The sequence below is a fragment of the Zootoca vivipara genome, chromosome 6, assembly GCF_965207765.1.
Source record: "Zootoca vivipara chromosome 6, rZooViv2.hap1.1, whole genome shotgun sequence".
Taxonomy (NCBI): domain Eukaryota; kingdom Metazoa; phylum Chordata; class Lepidosauria; order Squamata; family Lacertidae; genus Zootoca; species Zootoca vivipara.
The window spans coordinates 5,650,579-5,674,104 of record NC_142589.1 but is presented as its reverse complement, the minus strand read 5'-3'; the positions used below and the strand labels follow the sequence as shown (position 1 = coordinate 5,674,104).

At 49.2% G+C, this 23,526-nt stretch overlaps 2 protein-coding genes across 4 annotated transcripts in view; one reads left to right on the top strand and one right to left on the bottom strand.

Annotated features, from left to right (window-relative positions):
* The window catches only part of XPO7 (exportin 7), a 48,152-nt gene extending 29,161 nt beyond the window's left edge, over positions 1 to 18,991 (top strand). The window contains exons 12-28 of the mRNA XM_035117782.3: positions 145 to 338; positions 1,112 to 1,217; positions 2,425 to 2,560; positions 3,260 to 3,333; positions 4,139 to 4,219; positions 5,233 to 5,296; positions 7,465 to 7,573; positions 7,867 to 7,973; positions 10,120 to 10,208; positions 11,101 to 11,208; positions 12,330 to 12,412; positions 13,077 to 13,291; positions 14,198 to 14,336; positions 14,825 to 14,985; positions 15,818 to 15,916; positions 16,059 to 16,186; positions 17,514 to 18,991. Coding sequence (XP_034973673.1) covers positions 145 to 338; positions 1,112 to 1,217; positions 2,425 to 2,560; positions 3,260 to 3,333; positions 4,139 to 4,219; positions 5,233 to 5,296; positions 7,465 to 7,573; positions 7,867 to 7,973; positions 10,120 to 10,208; positions 11,101 to 11,208; positions 12,330 to 12,412; positions 13,077 to 13,291; positions 14,198 to 14,336; positions 14,825 to 14,985; positions 15,818 to 15,916; positions 16,059 to 16,186; positions 17,514 to 17,607 — 1,987 coding nt within the window. The 3' untranslated portion in view covers positions 17,608 to 18,991. The remainder of the gene's footprint in view (positions 1 to 144; positions 339 to 1,111; positions 1,218 to 2,424; positions 2,561 to 3,259; positions 3,334 to 4,138; positions 4,220 to 5,232; positions 5,297 to 7,464; positions 7,574 to 7,866; positions 7,974 to 10,119; positions 10,209 to 11,100; positions 11,209 to 12,329; positions 12,413 to 13,076; positions 13,292 to 14,197; positions 14,337 to 14,824; positions 14,986 to 15,817; positions 15,917 to 16,058; positions 16,187 to 17,513) is intronic.
* On the bottom strand, positions 9,525 to 22,929 carry PBDC1 (polysaccharide biosynthesis domain containing 1). 3 transcript variants are annotated; one of them, XM_088671464.1, is made up of 7 exons: positions 22,885 to 22,929; positions 22,713 to 22,778; positions 22,552 to 22,611; positions 21,003 to 21,143; positions 20,807 to 20,918; positions 12,017 to 12,121; positions 9,525 to 11,648 (listed from the first exon to the last, which is right to left on the bottom strand). In XM_088671464.1, exons 1-6 carry the CDS (start codon positions 22,918 to 22,920, stop codon positions 12,048 to 12,050), a joined length of 489 nt encoding a protein of 162 aa, XP_088527590.1. In that variant the 5' UTR covers positions 22,921 to 22,929; the 3' UTR covers positions 9,525 to 11,648; positions 12,017 to 12,047. The 3 variants fall into 3 exon arrangements, with proteins under 3 accessions (XP_088527590.1, XP_088527591.1, XP_034973675.2); XM_088671465.1 differs by having other exon boundaries at positions 9,525 to 11,645; XM_035117784.3 differs by lacking the exons at positions 9,525 to 11,648; positions 12,017 to 12,121 and adding an exon at positions 20,120 to 20,490.
* Between the last annotated feature and the right edge of the window lie 597 nt (positions 22,930 to 23,526).

Sequence of the window (23,526 nt, the reverse complement as noted above, 5' to 3'; positions counted from 1 at the left end):
CCACAAAACAACAGCATAGTGGGCCTTGCCTTACAGCCTAGAGGTGAGAACTGAGCTGCGTTCTTTGGGAAACAAGCTTGATTCACCTTCTGGGAGCAGCATTTCACTCTCTCTTCCTGCCCTTGCTGCTTGCTCCCCATGCAGAGACGGCTTGGAAGATCCACTGGACGACACGGGCCTTGTGCAGCAGCAGCTAGACCAGCTATCCACTATCGGGCGCTGCGAATATGAGAAGACGTGCGCTCTCCTCGTGCAGCTGTTTGACCAGTCAGCTCAGTCCTACCAGGAGCTGTTGCAGAGTGCGACGGCCATCCCTGTGGATGTGGCTGTGCAGGAAGGTGAGGGCCCAGAGATAAGCTGCATCACTCCTGTCCATCACAGCACAGAGGATTTTGGGGGAAGGGGTTGTATAGGGTGCTGCTGCTCCTTTAGCCAACCCAGTGTACTTTAAGATTGTGACCCTTTGCATATTTTAATTCATTTGTCATGGGTATTTGCTGTGAATTTTTCAGGTTGTAAACGACTTTGAACAGATCTTGGAAAAGGGGGACATAAATTGCTTTCCTCCAGAGATTTTGTCAGCAAAGCAGATATGGCATGCAGCAGGAAGGGACTCTGTTTTGGTTGCTGCCCTATCTTGCATCATTTGCTGCAAATTATAGTATGTGTTGGAGTAATGGAGCAATGGAAATAGCAAAGGACTTTGGACAGTAAGAGAGTAGGTGGCAAGTTTCAGCTTAAGAGAAGAATATCAGAGGAAAGGGGCATTAGAACGTATTAGGTGCTGGTTGTAACTGCTGAGGTTAAAGAAAAATGAATAGCAGTTATTCAAAGGTTACCTGTGGTTAGGATGAAGAAGAAATTAAAGTGCTGACATAATCTGCTATTTAAAGGCACTGCTTCCAACTATAAGAACAGATCAGCAGTGGAACAGATTGTCAGGAAAACAGTAGAAACTCACTCCCCCCTCCTTTTTTTTCCAGAAGGAGAGTGGTTGAGATATTTTTAGTATGGACTGTAGATGCAAGGGAATCCCACCTTCCCCAGTTGTTGGACCTTGATCTTAGGGAAACACTTCTGTGGATCAGGACTCTTGCTCTTCTGGTTTCAGGACGCCTGACATGGCTCGTCTATATCATTGGGGCTGTGATTGGTGGCCGAGTGTCATTTGCCAGCACAGATGAGCAGGACGCAATGGACGGCGAGCTGGTTTGTCGGTAGGAGCCGTTGGATTCCTTAGCAGCCATGGTTTCTTCATGCTGAAAACACTAGAATATGGAACGGGCCATAATGAAGAGCTGTTATCTGGGATTGGTGGCTGGCTGGGTGGGAGAATTAGTGGCACAGCTCTGGGATTGCTCTTACCTTCAGGGTTATCACGAGGGCTGTGTACTGCACAAGTTTGAACTCCGAGGAACGTCCATTTCAGAATTAGTGGAAGCAGAATAGATTATACAAATCTCCAATCTTATTCTGCAGAGACTGCTTGCACATAGAGAGGTTCCTCTTGCCAAATAGAAATTGTGCATTCCGGGGTAAAACATAATTAGGAAAGTGTATAAAACGCTTCTAAAACAGCAGAAAATGTTGGGTGAGAAGCATTTTGAACTTGACTGAATACTTAAAATTCCACACAGGTCAGGGATCCCTGAGAGTCTTTTAAGCCCTTGTAGTGGATTTTCTTCAATTAATCCACACCAGTTGCGGCATCCATCCCTGATCATGCACACATGCTTTTCCTCTGAGATTGTGACTTAGTTTTTCTGCTTGTGTAAAGGAATGCCACTAAATATGCCTGCGTTTACTTACAAGCCTGTGTACGCTGCTTTTGCGAGTTCCCAATGGTTGCTGTTGTTCCGACCAAGTAAAGGCTGTTTTAAACATCACAACTGGAGTGGTCAATCGAAGAAAAACCATTACACCCTCTTTGGCTCAATCCTACCTAAAATTTTGGGCAGTGCATTGAGTATTTTCAGCCTGCAGAGAGCACAGAAGCCTGACTGAATATTCCCTTTGCCCATTGATACAACTCGTTCTTGCATGCTGCTAACTGTTGGTTGGACACCAGTGAACTGGAGCACATCCTGCATCTCAAAGGCACCTTCCAGTGGTGACTATCATGGCCACAGGCTGCCTAACTGCCCGGTGTTTTGCTCTGCTCACCGGTCGGTCTATATGGTGGCTGCATCTTTAGCCTGGTGTCCAGTGATGCAAGTGTCTGCCCTACAGTTAGCCCCCCTCTCCTTGTGTCGAGAGTGTGTGTAGAGTTCTGCAGCTCAAGCTCTTAATGCCTGCGTTCATCTAACATTGGGGTAACAGAGGCACCCTTTCCACATGGCAACTTCAAACTTGCTGGCTAAGTACTGAGTCCCTGTAATGTTGCTTGACCTTCAATTCCCACCCCCTCACTTGTTGCCTCTCTAGGGTTCTTCAGCTCATGAACCTAACCGATTCGCGCCTGGCTCAGGCTGGCAATGAGAAGCTCGAGCTTGCCATGCTGAGCTTCTTTGAGCAGTTCCGGAAGATCTACATCGGAGACCAGGTGCAGAAGTCTTCCAAGGTAATTGCCTCCTCGTGGCTTTTATGTTTTCGGGCCTACATACTCTCATGCCATAACGAAAGGCTCCACCCGTGACTGCTTTTTTGTGAGTTGCTGGCTGTTGGAAGTTGGTCACAGTTAAGGCTAGCGGCCAAAGCAGAAGTCAAATGTTTTCATCTTGCAGCTTCTCCGTACCCAAATCGAGAGGTGCAGGGTGCTTGGAGGAGTTCCAGGTGAATGCAGCTGCCTCCAAATGGGGAATACTGGGGTGGGGTCTGGGCTAGACAGAGGGCAGCATGGCTGTGAAGCCTGAAAGAGCCTCCCCACAAGCAGCAAGAAAGAAAGACTGAGCTCTATATAGCTATTGATGACTGCTGGCCGCAATAACTATGCTCTGCCTCCACGGTTAGGCCAAAACACTTCTGAATACCAGTTGCTGGAAAGCACTGGAGGGGAGTGTAGCTCTTGTGCTCAAATCCTGCATAACCACAGTGAGAACAGGATGCTGGACTAGATGGGCTACTGGCCTGTTGCAGAAGCCTCTTCTTGTATTCTTAAATGATTCTAGGAGGCGGGTGCCATACTAAACAGCCATTGCATGTTGTGTTTTCTTTTTCCTCCCCCACTAGGCTTCTGTTTCCTCCAGGCACCTGTGGTCTTAAAGGGAAAATTACAATTTCTACTGAAGCCTCTAAACTTGACTTTGTTTTCCACTTCTAGCTATATCGGCGGCTCTCGGAGGTCCTTGGGCTGAATGACGAGACCATGGTCCTGAGTGTCTTCATAGGGAAAATGTAAGTGTTCTGACTCCTTGCCAGTTGCGCTTGTCCATCATACATCTCTGGAGCCCTTGGGCCTCTGCTGGGATGCTCAGAGAGTAGAGCAGGAACACCTCCTGGCTACAGCCTGAACCTTGGGCCTGACAGGCTGCTCCAGAGATGCACCTGTCCTCCTCCTCTACACCTTCCCCCACACGAGATTTCTCCTCCCAGCAGCAGTTTTACCTGGAGAGGAGCTCAGCATGCCAGACACCTTCCAAGGCAGGACTGTTCTGCCCCCGCCCACCCACCCCCCAGTAGCATTGCTTAGTTTTAAACGGTTGAAGGTTCCCTTCATGGAAGTGTGGCCTGGGGTGAGCCATTCGAGCTCCTGAGGGGCCAAGGGGGTCAAGCACTTCCCACCCCAGCCCCCAGGCCGAATAAGCCCTTGGCTGCCCACCTTGAGGCCTGTGGCTGCTGGGTGAGACTCTTCACAAGGGCTTCTGGAATTCTGCAGCCGGTGGTGGAAGGGGCAGGTTGCCTCACGGCAGAGGGGCATGTTGTCACTGCCGCAGGATTCTCTTGCCCTTGCTGCAGAAATCGGCCCAACAGTGCCACAGCATTCCACGGGCCCTGAGTTTGGGCCAGTGTAGCTTTGGGATCCAAGTAGTGAAGATTATCTGAAGGATAATTTTCTAGTCAACCAAATGTAAGTACTGTGACTTTACGCTGGTATTTTCTGGCTTGTGTCGTTGTCTGTGGCTTTAGGGGAGGATGGAGATGGGTGAGAGAAAGGAGGGACAGTCTTGAATCTGAGTGCATTTTTCCCCTCCCCTTCTAGCATCACCAACCTGAAGTACTGGGGGCGGTGTGAGCCAATCACCTCCAAGACACTACAGCTTCTCAACGACCTCTCCATTGGATATCCTTTTTAGCAGACCTCTTCCTTGGGTTTGGGCACCAAACGGGCACTCCCACGTTGTCACAGTTGCAGGCAGTTGTCAGGCAAAGCCAGGCTTCCTTGCTTTGATGTTCTTCAGGGCTCACTGTCCCATTTCCAGCCTGGCAATTGATAACTTTGGTCTGCCTCAAAATCATCACGCCGTTTCTCATTTTGCCCAGAAAAAAATGGCCCCTACCCTCTAGCTAAGTACTAGAGTTTTGCACTAGAACAGGTTAAGTTCATTTTCTTAACTCACTTTGTATTTGTAAAGTGCAGATAAATTGGTGAAGAAGCTTAGCCTAATTGGGTAGGTGCAACTAGGATTTTATAAAGCAAACTATTACTCAATAATTATGGGCTTGGAAGAGGACCCAAAAGTTGCCTTTTCAACTCCCAGCCCAATGCAGATTAATCTCTGCAGTCCTGACCATAACTAGGGAGCAGATCTGCCACATGAATGTACTTGCAGAGCAGGTAACTTGCACACAGCAGAAGGAAGGTGAAAATCCCATGGTGGCTATGTTCTGCCCCCACAGTTGGAGGCGGCAGTGTTTCTGAGAATTCATTACTAGAAACCACAGGAGGGGAGAGGGCTCTTGTGCTCAGATCCTGCTTGCCAGTTTCCCACAGGCATCTGGTTGGCCACTGTGAGAGCAGGATGCTGGACTGGATGGACCATTGGCCTGTTCTTAGGGTCACTAGCCAACCTGACCTATGGGTCAGGGACTGAGTGTGTGAATGCATGAGTACACGCAACTGCAGATATTGCAATAGGCATCTTTGACATTAAGGGACTAACTCGAATCAGTCACGCTGGCTGGGGCTGATGGAAGTTGTAGTCAGAATAATCTGGAGAGTACCAGGTGGAGGAACCCATCTTCCCGGGTTTGCATGAAGCTACCTTGTTCGCAGTCCTAGGAATCATCCCTTCATCCTCCCAGGGCTTTCTAACCAGTTTTTGACCGATGCTGTTTCCTTAACATTGCTTCTACCTACAGCAGCGTTAGGAAACTGGTGAAACTCAGCGCTGTGCAGTTCATGCTGAACAATCACACGGTAAGCTTTCAACCATCTCTGGAGCTTCACTAAGGTTGAGCGAATTTGCACGGTGAAAGGTGTCCCTGATTGTTCCTTAGGATAAAGTCTTCCTGGCCCAGGTAGCTTCTGTTCCCAAGGTCTCTGCTGAATACTTGGCAGCTCTCTTGTCTTCTCTCAAGGGTTGTTGCTTGTGCTTTGCTGCCCCCTATGGTGGCTTTTCATGCCATGCTTCTAGATCAGGCATCCCCAAACTCGGCCCTCCAGATGTTTTGGGACTACAACTCCCATCATCCCTAGCTAACAGGGCCCAGGGGTCTGTTCTAAATGGCAAAATTCTCCTACATCCATGCCTGAATCATCATGGGAGGCCTCTGTGCTGACAACCTGGGAGACAGACGGAGATGGAGAGAGGCTGTAACTTGAGGAATCGAGGGCAGCAGCAGTACTAGCAGCATCTGTGCACACAGAGTGGGAGAAGACTTTGATAGGGCCTGGCAGCCCCCTCTGATTCGCATGATACACCCCCAGCATTCTAGGCTCAGTTTTTCAGTAGTCTTTGTAGATATGCCACAAATGAGTTATTCTAGATCAGTGGTTCCCAAATTTTGGAGGGGGGCACCCCTTTGGTTCCATAAGCTCATCTGCAGTGCCCCCACCCTATAAAAACATACAGTAGTTTGCACAGCCCAGTAAGGAAGATAATAGCACAGTAAAATTCAAAAAAGTAACCATTAATTGTACATTTATCCAAAATAAAATAAAAACTATTTAGTTAAATTAATTAAACCAAATTGATGAATTTGATCCAGTGATGCCAGGTTTTCAAATCCTATCACTTATTTACACCTCCAGTGCCCCTCTGCTGCCCTCCTGCCTCGTAGCACCCCCCCCAGGTCATCCCCCACACTCCAGAAGGGGCCGTACCACCCACTTTGGGAACCACAGATCTAGAGGCTGGGCTACGTGTTTGAAACGGCTGCCCTTCAGGATTGCCAGAAGCCTGCTGTTTTGTTCTTGGGCAGAACCCATTGTCCTTCCTACAAAGGTTTGTCCCCAAATCCACATGGCAAGCTCTGGGATGTCTGTTGCGGCTGTTTTGGACCCTCAAATCCCACCAAATTCACTAATGCTGCTGGCCTGCAGACACCTGCCCTTCTGTTAGTCCCTTGTAGGACAATGACAACCAGAAAAAGAGAGAGAACCCTTTCAGTTTGTAAAAGCCTTGTCTTCCTGCTTGCCTGGAAGTGATTATTGCATTCCCAGGTAAACTAGGCAGGCCCCTTAGCCCCTTCCCCATGAGTTTCTAATCTGTCTGTCATCTCCTTTGCACACACCTCCGCAACCCTGAATCTGAGCTATCAAAGCATCCAAAATAGGAGAAGGAAGAGAGAGACCAGTTCCTCTTGCTGTGTAGAGAGTATGCAAAATGTTTTTTTCTGGAGTGTATGAGAGTTGCTTTGAGCCTGGGATTAAAATATTTTAAATAAACACATGCCCCCAGCCCTTGTGAAGAGAAGCTTGTCAGGATCCTTGCCTCTTTCTTTCCTATTAGAGTGGATGGATAATGACCTCTGGAAGGTGCTAAAGAGGTCTGTTTTCTAGGCTTTTCTAGTCCTTTTGGTCAGGGTTTGCATAGCTTTTTGCAGTTGTTAATTTCCAGGATACAAAGTTGCCTCGCCTGTTACCTTTACAATGCTTGGGCATTTGACTTGAGTCATCCACATTTGTCCGCTGTGCCCCACAGTCTCATGGCAGCTCTGCCTTGTATGCACAGGTCCAGGCGTTTCTATGGCTGCCTAGCATTGATGATAGCATTTCAAATGCTAGCTAAAGTGCTACAAATTGCACAAGTAAATACTAAAAAGAGGATGTTTTGCTATGGTTTCCTGTTATTCACACTTTTGTTGACCATTCAAAATGTTAAAGAGAATTTCAAAACCACGCCTAAAACATGACACTTGAATATGAAGATAAGTGAAAAATCCTGTGCATTGTAAGTCATCTAGTGGAGCTGCAGGCACTTGACAACTGGGATTGATTACCAAATTCTAGGCAAGCTGCCTCAACTGCCGAAAGCAGGGTGAGGAAGACAGTGTGCTCATGACTGGCCAGTGTGGACACAAGCCAGGCACAAAGCCTGCCCCTTCCAGCTGCTCCTCAATAACCTAATTTTTGTTCTTCAACAGAGTGAGCACTTTTCGTTCTTGGGTATTAACAATCAGTCCAACCTGAGTGATATGAGATGCCGGACAACTTTCTACACTGCACTTGGGCGCCTCCTCATGGTGGACCTAGGTATTGCACTCTGTTCTTACAGGCCCAGAAACAGGCCGCTAGACTCTTCTAGTCTTAACTAATTTAATGATTGGTGGGGGCAGTTAATAAGTTAACTTCCTGTAAAGCAAACAAAATCTGCTAGGCTGGGGGGTCCTGAATGTTGATCTTAATCTTGTACACATTAGCACCCCAAAGTTCACTAGACGGGCCAATTGAGAGAATTAGTTCTGCTGACACGACCCCAGATTTGTGGTGTGGGTTGCTGTGCACAGGGCTGTAGAAGATGACAGTCCTTCATGCATCTCTTCCAGGGGAGGACGAGGATCAATATGAACAGTTTATGCTGCCCCTCACAGCTGCCTTTGAGACGGTGGCGCAGATGTTCAGCACCAACACCTTCAATGAGCAGGAGGCAAAGGTAAGGAAGGTCCAGCTCTTGCTCCCCCAAGTCTTCAGCCACCTCCTCGCACAAGCCTTCAAGCCACGGAGAGCTTCTTTTGCCTGCTTGGCAAAACATTCTGGACCTCAGCTTAAATCTATCGGCCAATGGCCCTGCTCACTGGGACTGATGCAAACGGTAGCCCAAAACTTCTAGTGCGCGCCTGGTTGCCAAAATCTGGCTTAGAGGCTCTCTCTCAACTTGTGTGCACAACCTCAAGGGCTCTTCCACATACAGTCTCTAGTGATGCCCAGCCTCCTTCAGAATATGAAGCAGGGATTACCTGTCAATGAAGGATGGTATCCTACTTGGGCTCAAGGCAGGTCTTTTACAAATTTAGCATACTGCATCAGGCCATTAGGAGGAAGCTCTCCCTCAACACACACCCCCCTCAAATTCTTGGTCCTGCCTGCTGTTGAGGCTAGACCAAGAGTCAGCAACCTTTTTCAGCCGTGGGCCGGTCCACCGTCCCTCAGACCATGTGGGGGGGGCAGACTATTGGGGGGGGTGAACGGATTCCTATGCCCCACAAATAACCCAGAGATGCATTTTAAATAAAAGGACACATTCTAGTCATGTAAAAACACGCTGATTCCCAGACCATCCGCGGGCTGGATTGAGAAGGCTGCATCCGGTCCACAGGCCTTAGGTTGCCTACCCCTGCTCCAGAGAAAGCAGGCCGTTCCTCATCTCTAGCCAGCAGAGAGAAGCCTGCCCCACCCCCACGGAATCACCGAGAACCCACCTAGGCTTAACATCCAGGAGAGTTGGAGCTATATTAGTTCCTGGCTGTCTTGCTGCTGCTGGCATAAGCCAGTTGTGGCTCTTAGGGCTTCTATAACTTGGATAATCTCTGCTATTGTATCCCTGAGCTGTTCCTTCTTAGAGGCTGTTGTATCCCTCTCCTTCCTTCCCCAATCTTGAGGGATTTAGTTTAATGCCAGTTATTCAGACTCTCTGGTTGGTCTCAGTGGCGCTGTGCCAAGCTTCTTTCTGATGGATGCTTCAGTTTGCTTGCCATTTTGGCACAAGCCCTGCCTTGAGAGTGAGCGAGAGGGCAAGAAGAATTCCCTCCAGATACCCTCCGTCCATCACAAGGAACATTCATAATAAATCCCACTGTTCTTCTTTGAGTGGTATCAAATGAGACAATGGGCCTGTAGATGTAGGTGTCTGGGGACTCAAGGGTGTTCTTTCCACCAGTGAGATGCACGCAATGTGCTCCCTGTCTTCCCACTAAGGGGGCAGAAGATGAGCACTGAGCTGAACTGTGTTCCGATGCTGTTGCTCAGGGAGTACAGTACAATCTCATTTTACGTGAAATTGACTCACAATTTCAACCTTGCATGGTTGAAAATGGGCTGGTTGAAATTGCACAGTTTAAATGCACACTAGACAGGGAGTTTAAAAGCTCTTTTTGCAGCGAGTATTCCTGGCATGGAAGGAACTTGCTTATATTGGGCATCTCTAACATGCCACAGAGTGCGCGCAGAGTAGACCACATAGATGGAATCACTGAAGAGACGCAAAGAGATCTTTGCAAGGTTTAATAACAAAAACTCTTCAAAACATACATCTTACATAGTGGTTATAATCACCACCCATCCATCCACCAGGGGGCAGAGTAAGGTACATACAGCACTTTATATACCATTCACAATTGCTGACCCAGCTTATTACAGTGACTTATCAGCACCTGCTACACAGCTGCAAAAACTAGGTCAGGATATGCACCCTTAAAGTGGCACACAACCTGTGAAACAACAATGAACCCTACCTTTAAACAAACTATTCAACAGAAAGTCCTGCTCAGCATGTGGGCTCTGGGATGCTCTCATGGGAACTCGGATGACCTCCAGGAGCATCCCAGAGCCCTTGCCTGTTTAAAAGCTTTCCACCTTGCTTTGGGGGCAAGGCCTGTTTACCGCACCGGGTCTGGAAGGCAATGATACTTGTGCAGGGGTGGTTCCAAGGAGTGGTTTTAGTGCACATGGTTTTGCATGTACACACCATCCTCAGAACTTAAGCCAAGCACAAGGTGTGATCATACTGTATCCATTTCTGCAGTTGCTTTTGGGTAGACTCTTGCATCTTTCCCCTAACCCACACCTCTCCCTTCACACAGAGGACATTGGTTGGCCTGGTGAGAGATTTAAGGGGGATTGCCTTTGCCTTCAATGCCAAGACCAGCTTTATGATGCTCTTCGAGTGGATGTATCCTTAATCCTTATGTATGTCCCTTTGCTTCTTCCTGCCACTGCTGAAAACTGCCTTGTGTTGCCTTCCACCTTTCTGATGATACTGCAGCTCAGGTGATGGGCTCTCAGCTGCTTCATTGAGAATTGAGTCCCCTGCCAGACCTTGGGCTTAATCTGTTCTTTTCCATGGAGTAGCAAAACTGCCTGATCTTCCCCGATCAACAGCAGGGCATGTAAGCCATGGAGTGCCACCTGTAGAATTCCTCCTGTCTTGACATCTGGGGAGGCTGCATGACTGGCCAGGGAAGAGAACCCACAAATAAGGTGCAGACATAGTGGTGGCAGTAGGATCTCAGCCGAGGGGATCCATTAAAGTACTCGTCCACTTTTCAGGCTTATTATCTGCACCCTAATCTGGCAACATCGGGTGTCTTGTGAGTGCCCATGCCCTCCTAAAGGTAAAGGGACCCCTGACCATTAGGTTCAGTCGTGACCGACTCGGGGTTGCAGCACTCATCTCGCATTATTGGCCGAGGGAGCCGGCGAACAGCTTCCAGGTCATGTGGCCAGCATGACAAAGCCGCTTCTGGCGAACCAGAGCAGCACACGGAAACACCGTTTACTTTCCCGCTGTAGCGGTCCCTATTTATCTACTTGCACTTTGACATGCTTTCGAACTGCTAGGTTGGCAGGAGCATGGACTGAGCAACAGGAGCTCACCCCATCGTGGGGATTCGAACCGCTGACCTTCTGATCGGCAAGCCCTAGGCTCTGTGGTTTAACCCACAGTGCCACCCGCCTCCACCCGCCCCTCCTGCCTTTAGCCAAATAATGCCCTGAGTTTTAAGAACCTGAATGTTTAAAGTCATCCTGGAAGCAGTGTTGCCTCCTTAACTTCTGCCTCACAGCTACCCATCCTACATGCCAATCCTGCAGCGGGCAGTTGAGCTCTGGTACCACGACCCAGCCTGCACCACACCTGTGCTCAAGTTGATGGCGGAGCTGGTGCACAACAGGTAGGTGAGGGGAGGAGGGTTGGAACTGCCAGGACTGACTTGCCTAGGAATGCAAGGGGGCCATTCTTATATCTGCAGGGGCCTTGATGGAATAAGGGGAAGAGAGGGGTTGAGGAGTGGTTTTAACAATACAATATTGGCAAGAGAGTTAAACGGGTTGTTATTTTTGTGTCAAAGTGCTGTTAAACAATTAATAAACACTGCCGTTCAGTTAATAATTTCCAGGGTACCACCATCAACTTATCTACGAGATCACCTTGCTTCATATACGCCCACTGGGCTGCTTCAGTCGGCGGAACTGGCACTACTGCAGGTGCTACGTAATACCTATTCCACATTTGTAAGGACTCGGTATTTTAGTGTGGTGGCACCTACACTTTGGAAATCCCTGTCTTTTGACACCAGGCAGGAGCCTTCATTATGCTCTTTTTTTGGTCCTGCTAAAAAAAAAAACATTTTTGTTTAGACAAGCCTTCACAGATGTTTAGAAAGCTGATGTGAGTTTTAATCTGTTTTTTGGTTTATTGTTGTTTGAACTTTTTGAAAATCTTAAATTACTGTTGTCATTTTTTCTTACTATTAATAATAATAATATTGTTTTACCTTTTATGTAAACCGCTTGCTCTCTTTTTTTACAAACAGTGTATAAATTTTATGAAATAAATCTGAATAAGCAGCCTTGACAGTAACAAAGAGCAATGCAAGAAACAATCACAGGAGAACATTAAACATTTGTTGATTTTATTTATTTATTTGGATACCACCCTTCACCCAAAGATCACAGGGCAGTTCACAACCTAAAACTCACCAGAAGCTTAAGTGTAACCACAGGAACCAGGTCAGTTCTCCCTGGAAACAGCATAGAAGACCCTCTGCCCTCTGGTTGCCTCTGTTGGCAGGGGCCTCTGAAGATCTGGACAAAGCAGAAGTAATCCTTTGAGCAGTGCATACTTGTGTGTGGAATTCCACAAGAGACCGTAATGGCTTTTTATTTTTGGTGGCTTTTTTAAAAGGATAGTTAAAGTAATGGAGGATGGGCCTATCATTGGCCATTATATGAGCTCCAGCTCTTTTTCTCCCCATACTTCAGCCAACTCACAACTTTTGTTCCTTCCTTCCAGATCCCAGAGGCTGCAGTTTGATGTCTCCTCACCCAATGGCATCCTGCTCTTCCGGGAGACGAGTAAAATGATAACTACCTATGGTGGGTCTCTCGAGGGAACGGGCATCCCTTTTCTCCCCTGATGGGCTGGACTAGGTAGAGTGGATGGCCAAGGGATGCCCCACTCCTTGACTGGCCTTAAACAGGGGGGGGGGAGGCAGCCTGCAACATTCTCCAGTCACAGACCACCTCTAAAGGAGCATATCTGCTCTCTGAAGTCCTGGAGCAGGAGGAAAAAGAAACCTCCTTGCCAAAGGACAATCAGCCAGGCCATGGCTCTTCCCCCAGAACTTCCTTGCCCTCTAGCACTTTTCCAAGGTCGCTGCTGAGTCTCACTTTTTCTTCTCTAATTACATTCTGTGCTAGGTTGTTCACATGAATTTTTTGATTATTTTAGAGTAGAACCAAAGGTCATTGCGAGCAGCAACAGAGGGCAAACTATGCTGTGTTATAAAATAACATTTAAAAACAGGAGCACATTAAAAAGCACCTTTCTTTTATCAATATAAAGATTGGTATCGGCCTCACCCCCTTGTGAAGGCCACATGTTGAGAGTGAAATAATGGTCTCCTGCACATTCAGGGTGGCTTTTTGACTTCCACTTCTCTGTTGACTTCCTGAGAGTAATATACTTTGGGCTGAGGTTAAAGGGTAAATGTACTGAGCAGAATTGAGATAACTAGCCTTTTTAAAAATGCTTTTGCAGGAAATCGCATCCTAACCTTGGGGGAGGTTCCAAAGGATCAAGTGTATGCCTTGAAGCTCAAAGGGATTTCCATCTGCTTCTCCATGTTAAAAGCTGCACTGAGTGGCAGCTACGTCAATTTCGGTGTCTTCCGTCTGTATGGAGACGATGCACTTGATAACGCCTTGCAAACCTTCATCAAACTCCTGCTCTCCATCCCCCACAGCGACCTTCTGGTGAGCTTGTCCGCCTTACACCAGGCCCTCAAACCTTCCCCCACTTTGGGGCACCTTGGGCAGCATTCCACAAACTCATCCCATAAGCGCAAGGATTATCACTAGCACAACAATACTTCTCCCCGCACAATCCTCAAACCTGCTTGAGTGTTGGAGGAGCACAGATTTGCAGGCATGCAGGGGAAGAAGTTCTGCCGCACTAGTGAAATTCCTTGCACTGATCCTGGCTCAGCGCTGCTTTGCATATAGCCCCTTGTTTTACTGCGCTGCCTGTGCACAAATGTCACAGTTGGTTTGTAGTTACTCTGCGCCGCAGATGGGCAACCTGCTATCAATATTTTCCTTCTTGGAGCTTTTACAGTTAAGATTCCACCTTTTTCATGCCTTTATGTATTTCCCCCTATGTAGTTTTTGACAACCTGTGCTACAAGGCCTGCACTGAATCCTGCATGTTGCTACTAACAGGTGATTTGGGCAGGAAGGCCAATGCCCCTTGCTAGACAAAACCATGGGATGGGAGGCAGCACCCTTAACATGGCGTTGTGGGACGCAAATGGGAAGTTGGTCGGTAGATGCTGAAGAACGAGAAAGTGCGCTGTGGAGAATAAAACCACAAACTCCTCCTCTTACTTGTCACCTCTCTTTGCAAACACACACCTTGAAATTCTGGTGTTGAGGGTTCACAGTACATGGGCTAGTGCCTTCCACAAGCTCAACAATCAAGAAGCTGTATTTCCCCTGTTATGGGAGAGATGCTTTGAAACATACTGCTTCTGACAGCAGGGTTGCAGTGGGGTAGTATAAGCACTGTGCTGTTGCTCCCTGTAGCAGTTTTAGGGGGCGCGTCAGAATATGACTCTTCGCATCTCTCATACCCACATTCTCCCTTCCTTCCTTTGTTTGCAGGACTACCCCAAACTCAGCCAGTCCTATTATTCATTACTGGAAGTACTCACCCAGGACCACATGAATTTTATAGCTAGCCTGGAGCCGCACGTAATCATGTATATTCTTTCTTCCATTTCGGAAGGTCTCACAGCACTAGGTGAGTGTATCCATGTTCTCTGTGTGTCTCCTTGGATGTGTCAGCGATGGGCGGGAGCCTGAGGAGTCGGGGGGGTATATGGGCAGAGGAAGCAGGTGGGGACGAAGATCCAAGGGGCCAGTGACCTGTGGGGTGGGGTGCCTCCCTGTGAGGCAGCTGCCAGTGGTGGTGGAACAGGGGTCAGGAGGAGGAGACTGGGCAATTGAGACACACCACAAGCCTGCAGCCATAGGCACCTAGACAGATGATTCAAGATACAGAATGATGGCGCCGGGCGAGCCTCCTTGGGGAGAGCGTTCCACTAACGGGGAGCTACTGTTGAAAAGGCCCGTTCTCATGTTGCCACCCTCTGGACTTCCTCCGGAGGAGGCACACGAAGAAGGGCCTCAGTTGACGATCACAGTCAGGGTCGGTTCATATGGGGAGAGGTGGGTCCTTGAGGTATTATAGAGTCACCCCACTCTGCCCCTTCTTTCCTGTCTTTGTAGACACCATGGTTTGCACTGGCTGCTGCTCCTGTCTGGACCACATTGTCACCTATCTCTTCAAGCAGCTCTCCCGCAGCACCAAGAAGAGGGCTGCCCCCCTGACGCAGGAGAGCGACCGGTTCCTGCACATCATGCAGCAGCACCCAGAGATGATCCAGCAGGTAAGGGAGGTGCAGGTAGTTGTGCCTCCTTGGCTTATCCTATGACACTCATGGAGCTGAATTGTTGAGGCCCAACATTGATTTATTTAGTGCATTTGTATCCCATTCTTCAGGCAAAATTACTCCCAGAGGGGCTCGCATATAATCCAGACAAGACAGTCCCTACCCACAGGTTTACAATCTTATTTTAAAAAAAAAAAACTTCAGGAGCAGGAGGTGCCTGGTGGAGCTGGGCACCCAGCAAAGCAGATGGAACAAGCCCAGCTCCCTGTGTCTCCCACTGAGGCCATCTGATGGAGAACGGCTGCACCAACAGTTGAGGGGAGAGGAGACCTGATGGGGCTGGCAGCCTGTCACATCAGAGCTGATGATGCGTCTCAGCTCTCCTGAGCGAGGCCAGTCTGGAAGCACCTGCAGCAAGATGCTAATTTGCAGCCTCCCTACTCCTTCCTTTCAGTGCAAGCTTGAGAATTCTTGTGTGGCTTTTCTTGTGTGCACCTGCCAAGGCTCAGTTAAGGCTACTGGATGGGGCAGGAGAGAGCCTGTGCCCCAGCCCAGCAAGGGTAGTTACTTAGCTGATGCCCATCGTTACCTGTCATGCTCATCCAGGTCACACTGAACAGACTGGATGAGTCTTCTGGTGGGCTTAGGGGGGTGCACATTACCATCACCCAGAGTTAAGTTTCCTTGACTGACTGCCTACAAGCAGAGATGCAGCAGACCATTCCCCCTTTAAATGGTTCCATTCAGTCATACGTCTATTTCAATAAAAAATAACCCTGTGATCTCTGAAGAGTGTAACAGCTAGCTTGATTTTGCTCATTCCTTCTAGATGCTATCAACAGTGTTGAATATCATCATCTTTGAGGACTGCAGGAATCAGTGGTCCATGTCCCGGCCTCTGCTTGGTTTGATACTGCTCAATGAAAAGGTAAGGCTCTACTTCTTACTTCTTCTTAGAGAGTTGTTCAAGGCCGGGACTCCTTAAAAGGAGTGCTCAGGAGATGCTGACTCCTGAGAGCACAGTTCCTCGGATAGCTAACCATGATCTCCTCTTTTCTCCCCCCTTCCAGTATTTCTCAGACCTACGGAACAGTATAGTGAACAGCCAGCCTCCAGAGAAGCAGCAAGCTATGCACCTTTGCTTCGAAAATCTCATGGAAGGCATAGAGCGTAATTTGCTCACCAAGAATCGCGATAGGTCAGTATCTCTCCTGTGCTGCAGAGAGCAGACTGCATAACAGCTGGGGATGGAAATCTCCCCTGAGGCTGCCAGCAACTCACGGCCCTCCAGGAGCCACCGCAGGCATCAGGGGAGACTCTTTGCCTCCAGAGCTTCTCTCTGTAACGCTGCTCCACTGGAAAACATATGAGGTCATGAGCTCCTTAAGAGCTGCTTGGAATTTGCTGGGCAACACTAGTGGCTCAGACACAGGGCGGATGCTAGGAATGGGGAATGTTCACAGCAACTCTTACTTGAGGGCAGAAGCAAGTACCCTGTACTTGCAAGTATTTAAAGCAGTCTTCCCCCATATGCCCTTTGCATTAAGTCCTGGCATTTCCCAATTAGCAAAGCCCTGAGCAGGAGAATATAATACTTTGCAAAGCCTGTTCTGCAGGCTAAAAGCGAGGGTACTTAACAGTCCTAAATGGATTTTTTTAGGGAGGTGGGAGTGGGAAGTAGGAAATGTCAACAGCTTTCGGATGTCAGAAGGAAATTGGTGGGGGAACGGTTCTTGACCAAAAGTAAGGGAGCAGACTTGGCTTCGGCCATTCCACCCCAACCGTTAGGAATGTCTACCCAACTTGAAGAGCAGTTCAGGGATAGGACAGCCTATGGCTGTGGAAACCCATTCAAAGAATATTTTGCAGGTACCAATTGGCCCTGCTTCAGGGAATGTGTGCACACAGCTGCTATCAGCCTAAATTCCCAGCTGATTATTACAGAATTATTGTTCAAAACAGATTTTCAGAGAACGGGGATGCTAAAGCACATTTAAGGGAAAGATCAGAGAGGGGTAGAATTTAATGGGAAGAGTCAGGGAAGAGTCCTGCTACAGGAGGGTCTAAAGAACTTCACAAGAAAGCAGGACACAAATTATGACCCCTGCAAGTCTTTACCAAACGCCAACTTGCTGTGCCTCCAGAAAGGGCTATACACTTCACTTTCAGTTGCATTTCTTAAAAGTACCTTAAATGAAGTTACAAATTCACATCCCTGCAGCAAAATCGAGAACTGTCCTTATACTTCACTGAGCAGTGATTCTGAGTTCAGTTGTCAGTACAGATGTTGACCATCTCATGCGGGGTTCCTTTCCCGACCCCCTTGCGTATTGGCAGAGCGTGTTTAAGTGCGCCTCACCCAATTCTGCCTTATTCCAAGCCCAAAAAGGCCCACACGTTGGCAATCGCATGTCAATTGGGCATGCCTAAAATGGTTGTCGCCTGTATTTAATAGGTTGCCTAACATCTTGTGATGGTGGATTTTGCCCGCTTTCTAACCCCGCTTTGCCTTGCCTCCTTGGCAGGTTTACACAGAACCTGTCTGCATTCCGGCGGGAGGTAAATGACTCTATGAAGAACTCCGCCTATGGGGTAAACAGCAACGACATGATGAGCTGACATCTCGCAAGGAACCTCTCTCTGGCCTGGGCCGGGGAGGTTAACTTTTCCGATGGAAAGACAAAAGGGCATTTCTGATCCCTGCTGGTCCCTGGGGCTAGGCTGCAGGAGGAAGGGGTGTTTAAAAAAGAAAGTTCACCAGGGCAGAGAGGGCTCGTTTCCTTGGGGGCGGAGCAAGGGGGAGACCAGCGTATTTCCCTGGCTGAATGTTGGAGAGGAACCCCAGCGTCCTGCCGCAGCCTGCCTTGTATAAACATGTACATTTTTTCATAACATTTTGAACAAGGTTTATATTGACTCAAGTTTAAAAAAAAAAGTGTGACTGAAATTTTTACAGAGTTTAGTGCACCAATGCTGAAGTGAGGGTTGTATGTGAGTGAGGAAGCTGTGTCTCCTGGCCGCCTGCCGTGTTCCTGGGCAAGGGGGTGTGAAAGTGCAGAGTTATATTTAGTAACCAGTGTAGAGAGAGAGAGAGAGAGAGGCACAAGAAGTGTAAAATTCCAAATGTATATTTTTCTTATACATCCCTTTTAACTTGCACCATCCTGCCCCAATCTTCCTTCTCCCCTCCCCACCCCTTCTTGTTAGGAACTCAAAGCCATGCCATGCTCCATGCTGTTCCGTGAGTTTCCATCCCCTCTGCCCCATCAAACTGACACAGCTCTCTTCCTGCCTGGTCCCAGCTGGCCAGCCCAAGGAAGCCTGAGCTGCTCTGTCTATCCCCCCCCCCCCCCAACATTGCACCATGCTTTTTCCCTCCCTACGTGTGTGGACCTTCCTGTTTCTCAGCTGCTGGAAAATGCATAGAGAATCTGCTTCAGGGCCTGAGCTAGTTTCTCTCCTCCCCAAAAGGCAGCCTCTGTGAACTGCCTTGCCTTGTAGAGCCTGGCCATGGGCTTCCTGAGGCCATCTCTGCTGCTTGTCTACACCTGCCTACAGTGGGGACTGTGGGGAGTGGGCACAGGCTTGCTACCAAGGCAGGCCCAGCATGACATGTAACAAATCCCCTTGAGAAAAGTCCATCTCTTCCCCCCCCCAAAAAAAAATGCTGCACCAACATCAATGTATTTCAATATTTAAATTTACTTAAGAGGAAATAATGGGGGGGGATAACCTGTTTGCCTTGTACTTCCCCGTTTTTCTTGCTGCTAGTTCTGTGCACCCCCCCCCCAGCCCAGCCCTAACCTGCCCTGGTTGCTCTTCCCAGATAGCACCTCCTCGGTTTTTATTCCTTTTTGTTCTTTCTCCTCTGGCGACTGTGTGTTGGGTCCTTTTTGCGTGAGCAGATTGCTGGATGACTTGTAAGGGTGTTTGCTGCATACAGTGTAAGCATTGTGGCTGCAAATAAACTTCAGTGGTTTCTACTGAGCTGTGTGGAACCAGGCCAGAGTGTTACTCTTGTGTGACGTTAAATGACGGTGGGGTGTGATGACCACGAGCCAACAGGCGGGTGTGTCTGGGAACAAGAGTGTAACTTCTTGCCGGCAGTAGGCGACCCTCTTAGCACCTGCTTGCTTCCTCATCCCTGCTGGAAAAATATAGCGGAGGGGAGAGAGTGGGGACGGGAGGAGAGGTGACGGTGCCATAACCATCTCCAAAAGTAGCCAGGTTAAAAGGATCTCACACGCAGCATTTGCAAAGAGAGTATGGTCGCATCTTACATGCATTCAATTTGTGCAATTTCGACGATATGCAGTTGAAGGCAACTGATTGAAATCCTGCAACTTCAGATGCAAGCGAGGCAGAAAGCTTAAAAATTCTTTTTGGCTGTGAAAACCCAGTGGTGTGTGCATCAGTTCTGGAAGCCCTGAGCATGGGTGGCTTTGAAGGGCTTGAGTGTACACATTTCTGCATATACACAGAACCCTTGGAACCAAACCCCCACATAAGATGCAATTGTACGGTACAGGCTTGTTGGGGGGGGGGGCAGGACTGGACTGCTTCTCCAAACTCCGTTTTTATGCCACAGATTTCCATACTCTGATGAGCTGCTAGAGGAATATGGTAGTAAACTTGGTTTGCAGCTCTCCCCTGAACCCATCTTTTATCTCCACAGCCAACCCTTCACATTCGGGGCTAGAGCAGACACACAATACGAAAGCTGCTATTCAAGTTTATTTACATGCTGCTTTTAAGCCCCAGCTGTCAATACCCACCCACATTGAGGAAGCAGTTTGCCTCAGGCACGTGCAAGAGAAGGGCGGGTGCCTTAGGTACATGACAGGCACACTCATACTAGACAGAGGCATAGAACTGCATACTAGCACCCTACAAGATTTTTCTGAGATCATTGGTCCAAACTAGCTTTTTTGGAAACATGACAGTATCCTACATAGTGTGGGTGAATATCCCACACTATGTGGGAGTGTGTGACTTGTAACTTGGTAACCATATTTAACATGGTCGTTTGTGTTGATTACCTGTGATCATCCCACAGCTTTTAAGTTTGTTGTATTCTGTGAATCAGTGAGAGGGTACAAAAACCAGGGACTAACTAGGACTCGCCTGCTGCTGATTTTCATTTTAGCTTTTAATGTTGAGTTCATTTCCATAGTATTTGGACTCTTGACATTATCAGTCTGTTGCGTCACCGTTATCCATTATTTAGATCATTTTGGCACCTTAACATTCCAGCAGCAGCTGTGGCTTTTACACCTCTGCCTTGAAACGGGAACAGTCTGCAGCTCAGCTAGAGTTGATGCTGGTGCAAAGCCATGATCCCTGTCCATTCTGAATGTGTTGCCCTTTCTGAGAGCAAAACGTCTCACCCGGAGCTAATCTCTTCTGTGGCTGAGCTGGCTTTCTTGGCATTGTTGTAGACCACACTGTTGTAGCCTTCTCGGTTACGGGCTATTTCAATGGCGAAGAATTGGATCCTGGTTGCTAGGAAGAGAACTTTCTTTAGGATGGGCATGACACTTAGGGATGTCACTCCGCTTTCCAACTAATACACCACACTTCCCCGCAAACACATGCAGAACAAAGGACTGGGAGGGAGGGTGAATGTGCAGTTGGAAGGGGCCCTATTTTCCTTCATCAAGGATGCTCTTGGACTGACCAGCAAAGCCATTCTAGGCATCAGCCTTGACCTCATGCAGGGGCTTGGACTAAGATGGTTCATGGGATCCCTTCCAACTCCACAGTGATATATGACCTGGCCAGAGGAAGCACAACTGAAAGCAGAAGAAAGTTGCCTTACCAAATACTGTGTTCTCTTCTGTGTAACCTTTACTGCAATCCAGACGTAGAAGTGTGCCATAATTAAAGTCCTCAACTACTCCATCAAACTGCAAGCAGAATGGACGCCATTTCTGTGGAGGAAAAGCATTCAGTTACTTCCTGCCCAGCAAGAGTCTCAAGAGCAACCAGCCTCAAGCCTCACACCCAGCACAAACCTCTTTAGCAGGTTCGGATTTAAGATCCTCAGAGTCGAGCACATCAATCTTAAGATGGTTAAAGTCCTTCCTGAATTCAGTGTAGATCTGGTCGTCGGCTTTGGTAAGTTTCAGGAATTTGGGATCAACTGAAGAAATGAGCTACACATGGGGAAAGTAGGCAAGGTTAAGTGGGAAGAACAGAAAACAGGATTGCTACCACCACTCTTTCATCCAGGCCAATAAGTGACTGAAGCAAGCCATCTGCACATCAGTTGTGTGATGTAGGGCTCACACTCGGAGCACCTACAAAACATGAGAGGAAAACCTGGTGACAAGACTTCAGACTCGCAAGGGGTTTGACAATTATGTGGCCAATCCGGCCAACTGTATTTGACACCAAAGTCGTCAAATGCTGAAGCTGTGGGGGGGTGGTTGGCAGCTTTATGCCCAAGGTGTCAAGAGCACGAAGGCTAAACCAGAAAAAAATTCCCTTTCCTGTGGAAACGGCCATTCTTGGCCCCACCTACTTGCTCCACATCTTTCTGTGGCCAGAGGAAGCTTATACTGTATAGCAGTTCCTCAGCCATGGGACACTGACATCCTTTGCTGAGCATCCATTAAGCCCTCAGGGAAGAGAGGAGATATTTTGCAATTGGATTCTATCTAACCCAGTGGGAGGGAAACTGGTGATCAGAATTAGTGGCTGGGCTCCCAAGGCCAGCCAAAAACTAGCCCTCAATTTATACAATGAACCAGTCACTGCTGAGGATATTACCTAATGCTAGCTGAAAAACCAGCAGAAACACCTGCTCCTGAACTACTTTGAGAGCACCGCTGTCATACAAACATCAATTACCTGGATGTGGGGATGCCCTCAAGCGTGTACACTACCAAGTGAGCCAAGCAAAGTGCTTTGCCGCAGGACTGGGACCTGGGAGACCAGGGTTCAAATCCCTGCTAGTCATGAAGCTCACTGGGAAAGCTTGGGGGTGGGCCATCACTGCCTCTCAACCTAACCTATGTGGGGCTTAAACAAAAAGGGACGAAAGAACCATGTACACCACCTTGAGTTTCTCGGAGAAAAAAAGGTGGTTATAAACACAGGCACGGTGTAGGCAGAAGCGCAGCTCACACACACCCCCTGTGCCTTAAAAACCTGCTCTAGGCAAGCATGGGACATTTTTGCCACATTCCTGCTCCTTCCATTCCTCCACCTGGGAGCTTCCATGTCATCCTCCAGGGCTTGGAGGGTCCACCTCTTTGCCTTGTCTTTTGACACTCGAGGCTTATGTTTCTTTGGACTCACCTTGTTTTTATACTTGGAAGTTGCTTTTATATTGTGTTGGAACCCACCCTGGGACCTTAGGGCAAAGGGTGGTTAACAAATAAGACGAATTAATACCGAGCCGGGGGCGTCCGGATTTAGGGGAATGCAGTGTCGGGTTCCTTGTCACAAAGGCAGGGGGGGCTCCCCTCCTCCTGTGGCCGAGCAAGGCGACAGAGGGTCCCCCCCAGCGGGGAGCCCACCCCCGTTGTCCCCCTCTCTCTCCCCCACGGCAGGACTCACGTTGAAGTAGACCTCGGCGTGCTGGTGGGCCTTCATGGCCCAGATCATCTCCACGGTGGGCTGCAAAGAGATAGAGAGAGGAGGAGGAGGTGCCAGGCTGCTCCCTGTGTCCCCGTGGGGGTCCGGCCCGCCACCCGCTCCCCACCCGGCCCCTCGCTCACGTCGTTCCCGTAGGCCTCGGCGGGCAGCGAGAGGGCAGCGGCTGCGGCGGCGGCTTCATGGGCGCCCTGCAAGGTGGGATAGAGAGAGAGAAAGATACCCAGTGAGAAGGGGGGGCCGCGACGTCGCCGCCGTGGCAACCCGGCCGCCCCTTCCCCTCTTCCGCACGCTCACCAGCGCGCCCAGGCCGCCTCCTGCGAGCGTCGCCATCTTGGTCGCGGGGCGGGGCTGTGCGCAGGCGCCACCGGAAGGGGCGGGGCCCTGGAGGCGGGGCGGGGCTTTGCCCCTGGCAGCTGCGCGGGGCAGGGAACTGAGAGCGTCCCGAGCAGCCGGCTGGATCGGGCGCGCGGCCCATCTCGGGGGGCGAGGAGAGGGGCAAGCGGGGTTTGCACGCAGCCGCGCCGCCCTCTCCGCTTTCGGGACGCTTGGTCCCTCTTGGCACCCGAGGAATCAATCGCCCGCCCGGCCTCGCCTTTCGTTGCAAGGGCGCCCCCCGCTTCAGGCGGTCCAGGCGCGTCTCTGGATTCGCGGCCGAACATGGGCGCACCCCTCCGTCCCTCGCACGCAGTGGTCAGGCTCGCTTCCAATGGGAGTTCAATGGCTGCTGCTTTTGTCCAGTTTTATTCAGCATCCGCGCTCTGCTCTCTGGGAAGGGTTCCTGCATTTCAGGGGGTGGACTAGATGGCCCTTGGGATTCCTCCTAGCTTGCAATTCTACGATTCTTCGCTCCGTGCAACAGGCAGCGCAACTCCCGGGCAGTCAGAACTTTCTCTGAACGTATCGTGCAAGCAGCGTGCTCCTTATATTGTGTTTTTC

Excerpts from the sequence above, each read along its gene's own strand:
- PBDC1 (XM_035117784.3), bottom strand. The coding sequence starts at position 22,920 with ATGGCGACGCTCGCAGGAGGCGGCCTGGGCGCGCTG. Across the intron at positions 22,779-22,884 it reads GAGGCGGCCTGGGCGCGCTG|GGCGCCCATGAAGCCGCCGC; the intron begins GTGAGCGTGCGG and ends CCCACCTTGCAG. Across the intron at positions 21,144-22,551 it reads ACGCCGAGGTCTACTTCAAC|CTCATTTCTTCAGTTGATCC; the intron begins GTGAGTCCTGCC and ends CCCCATGTGTAG.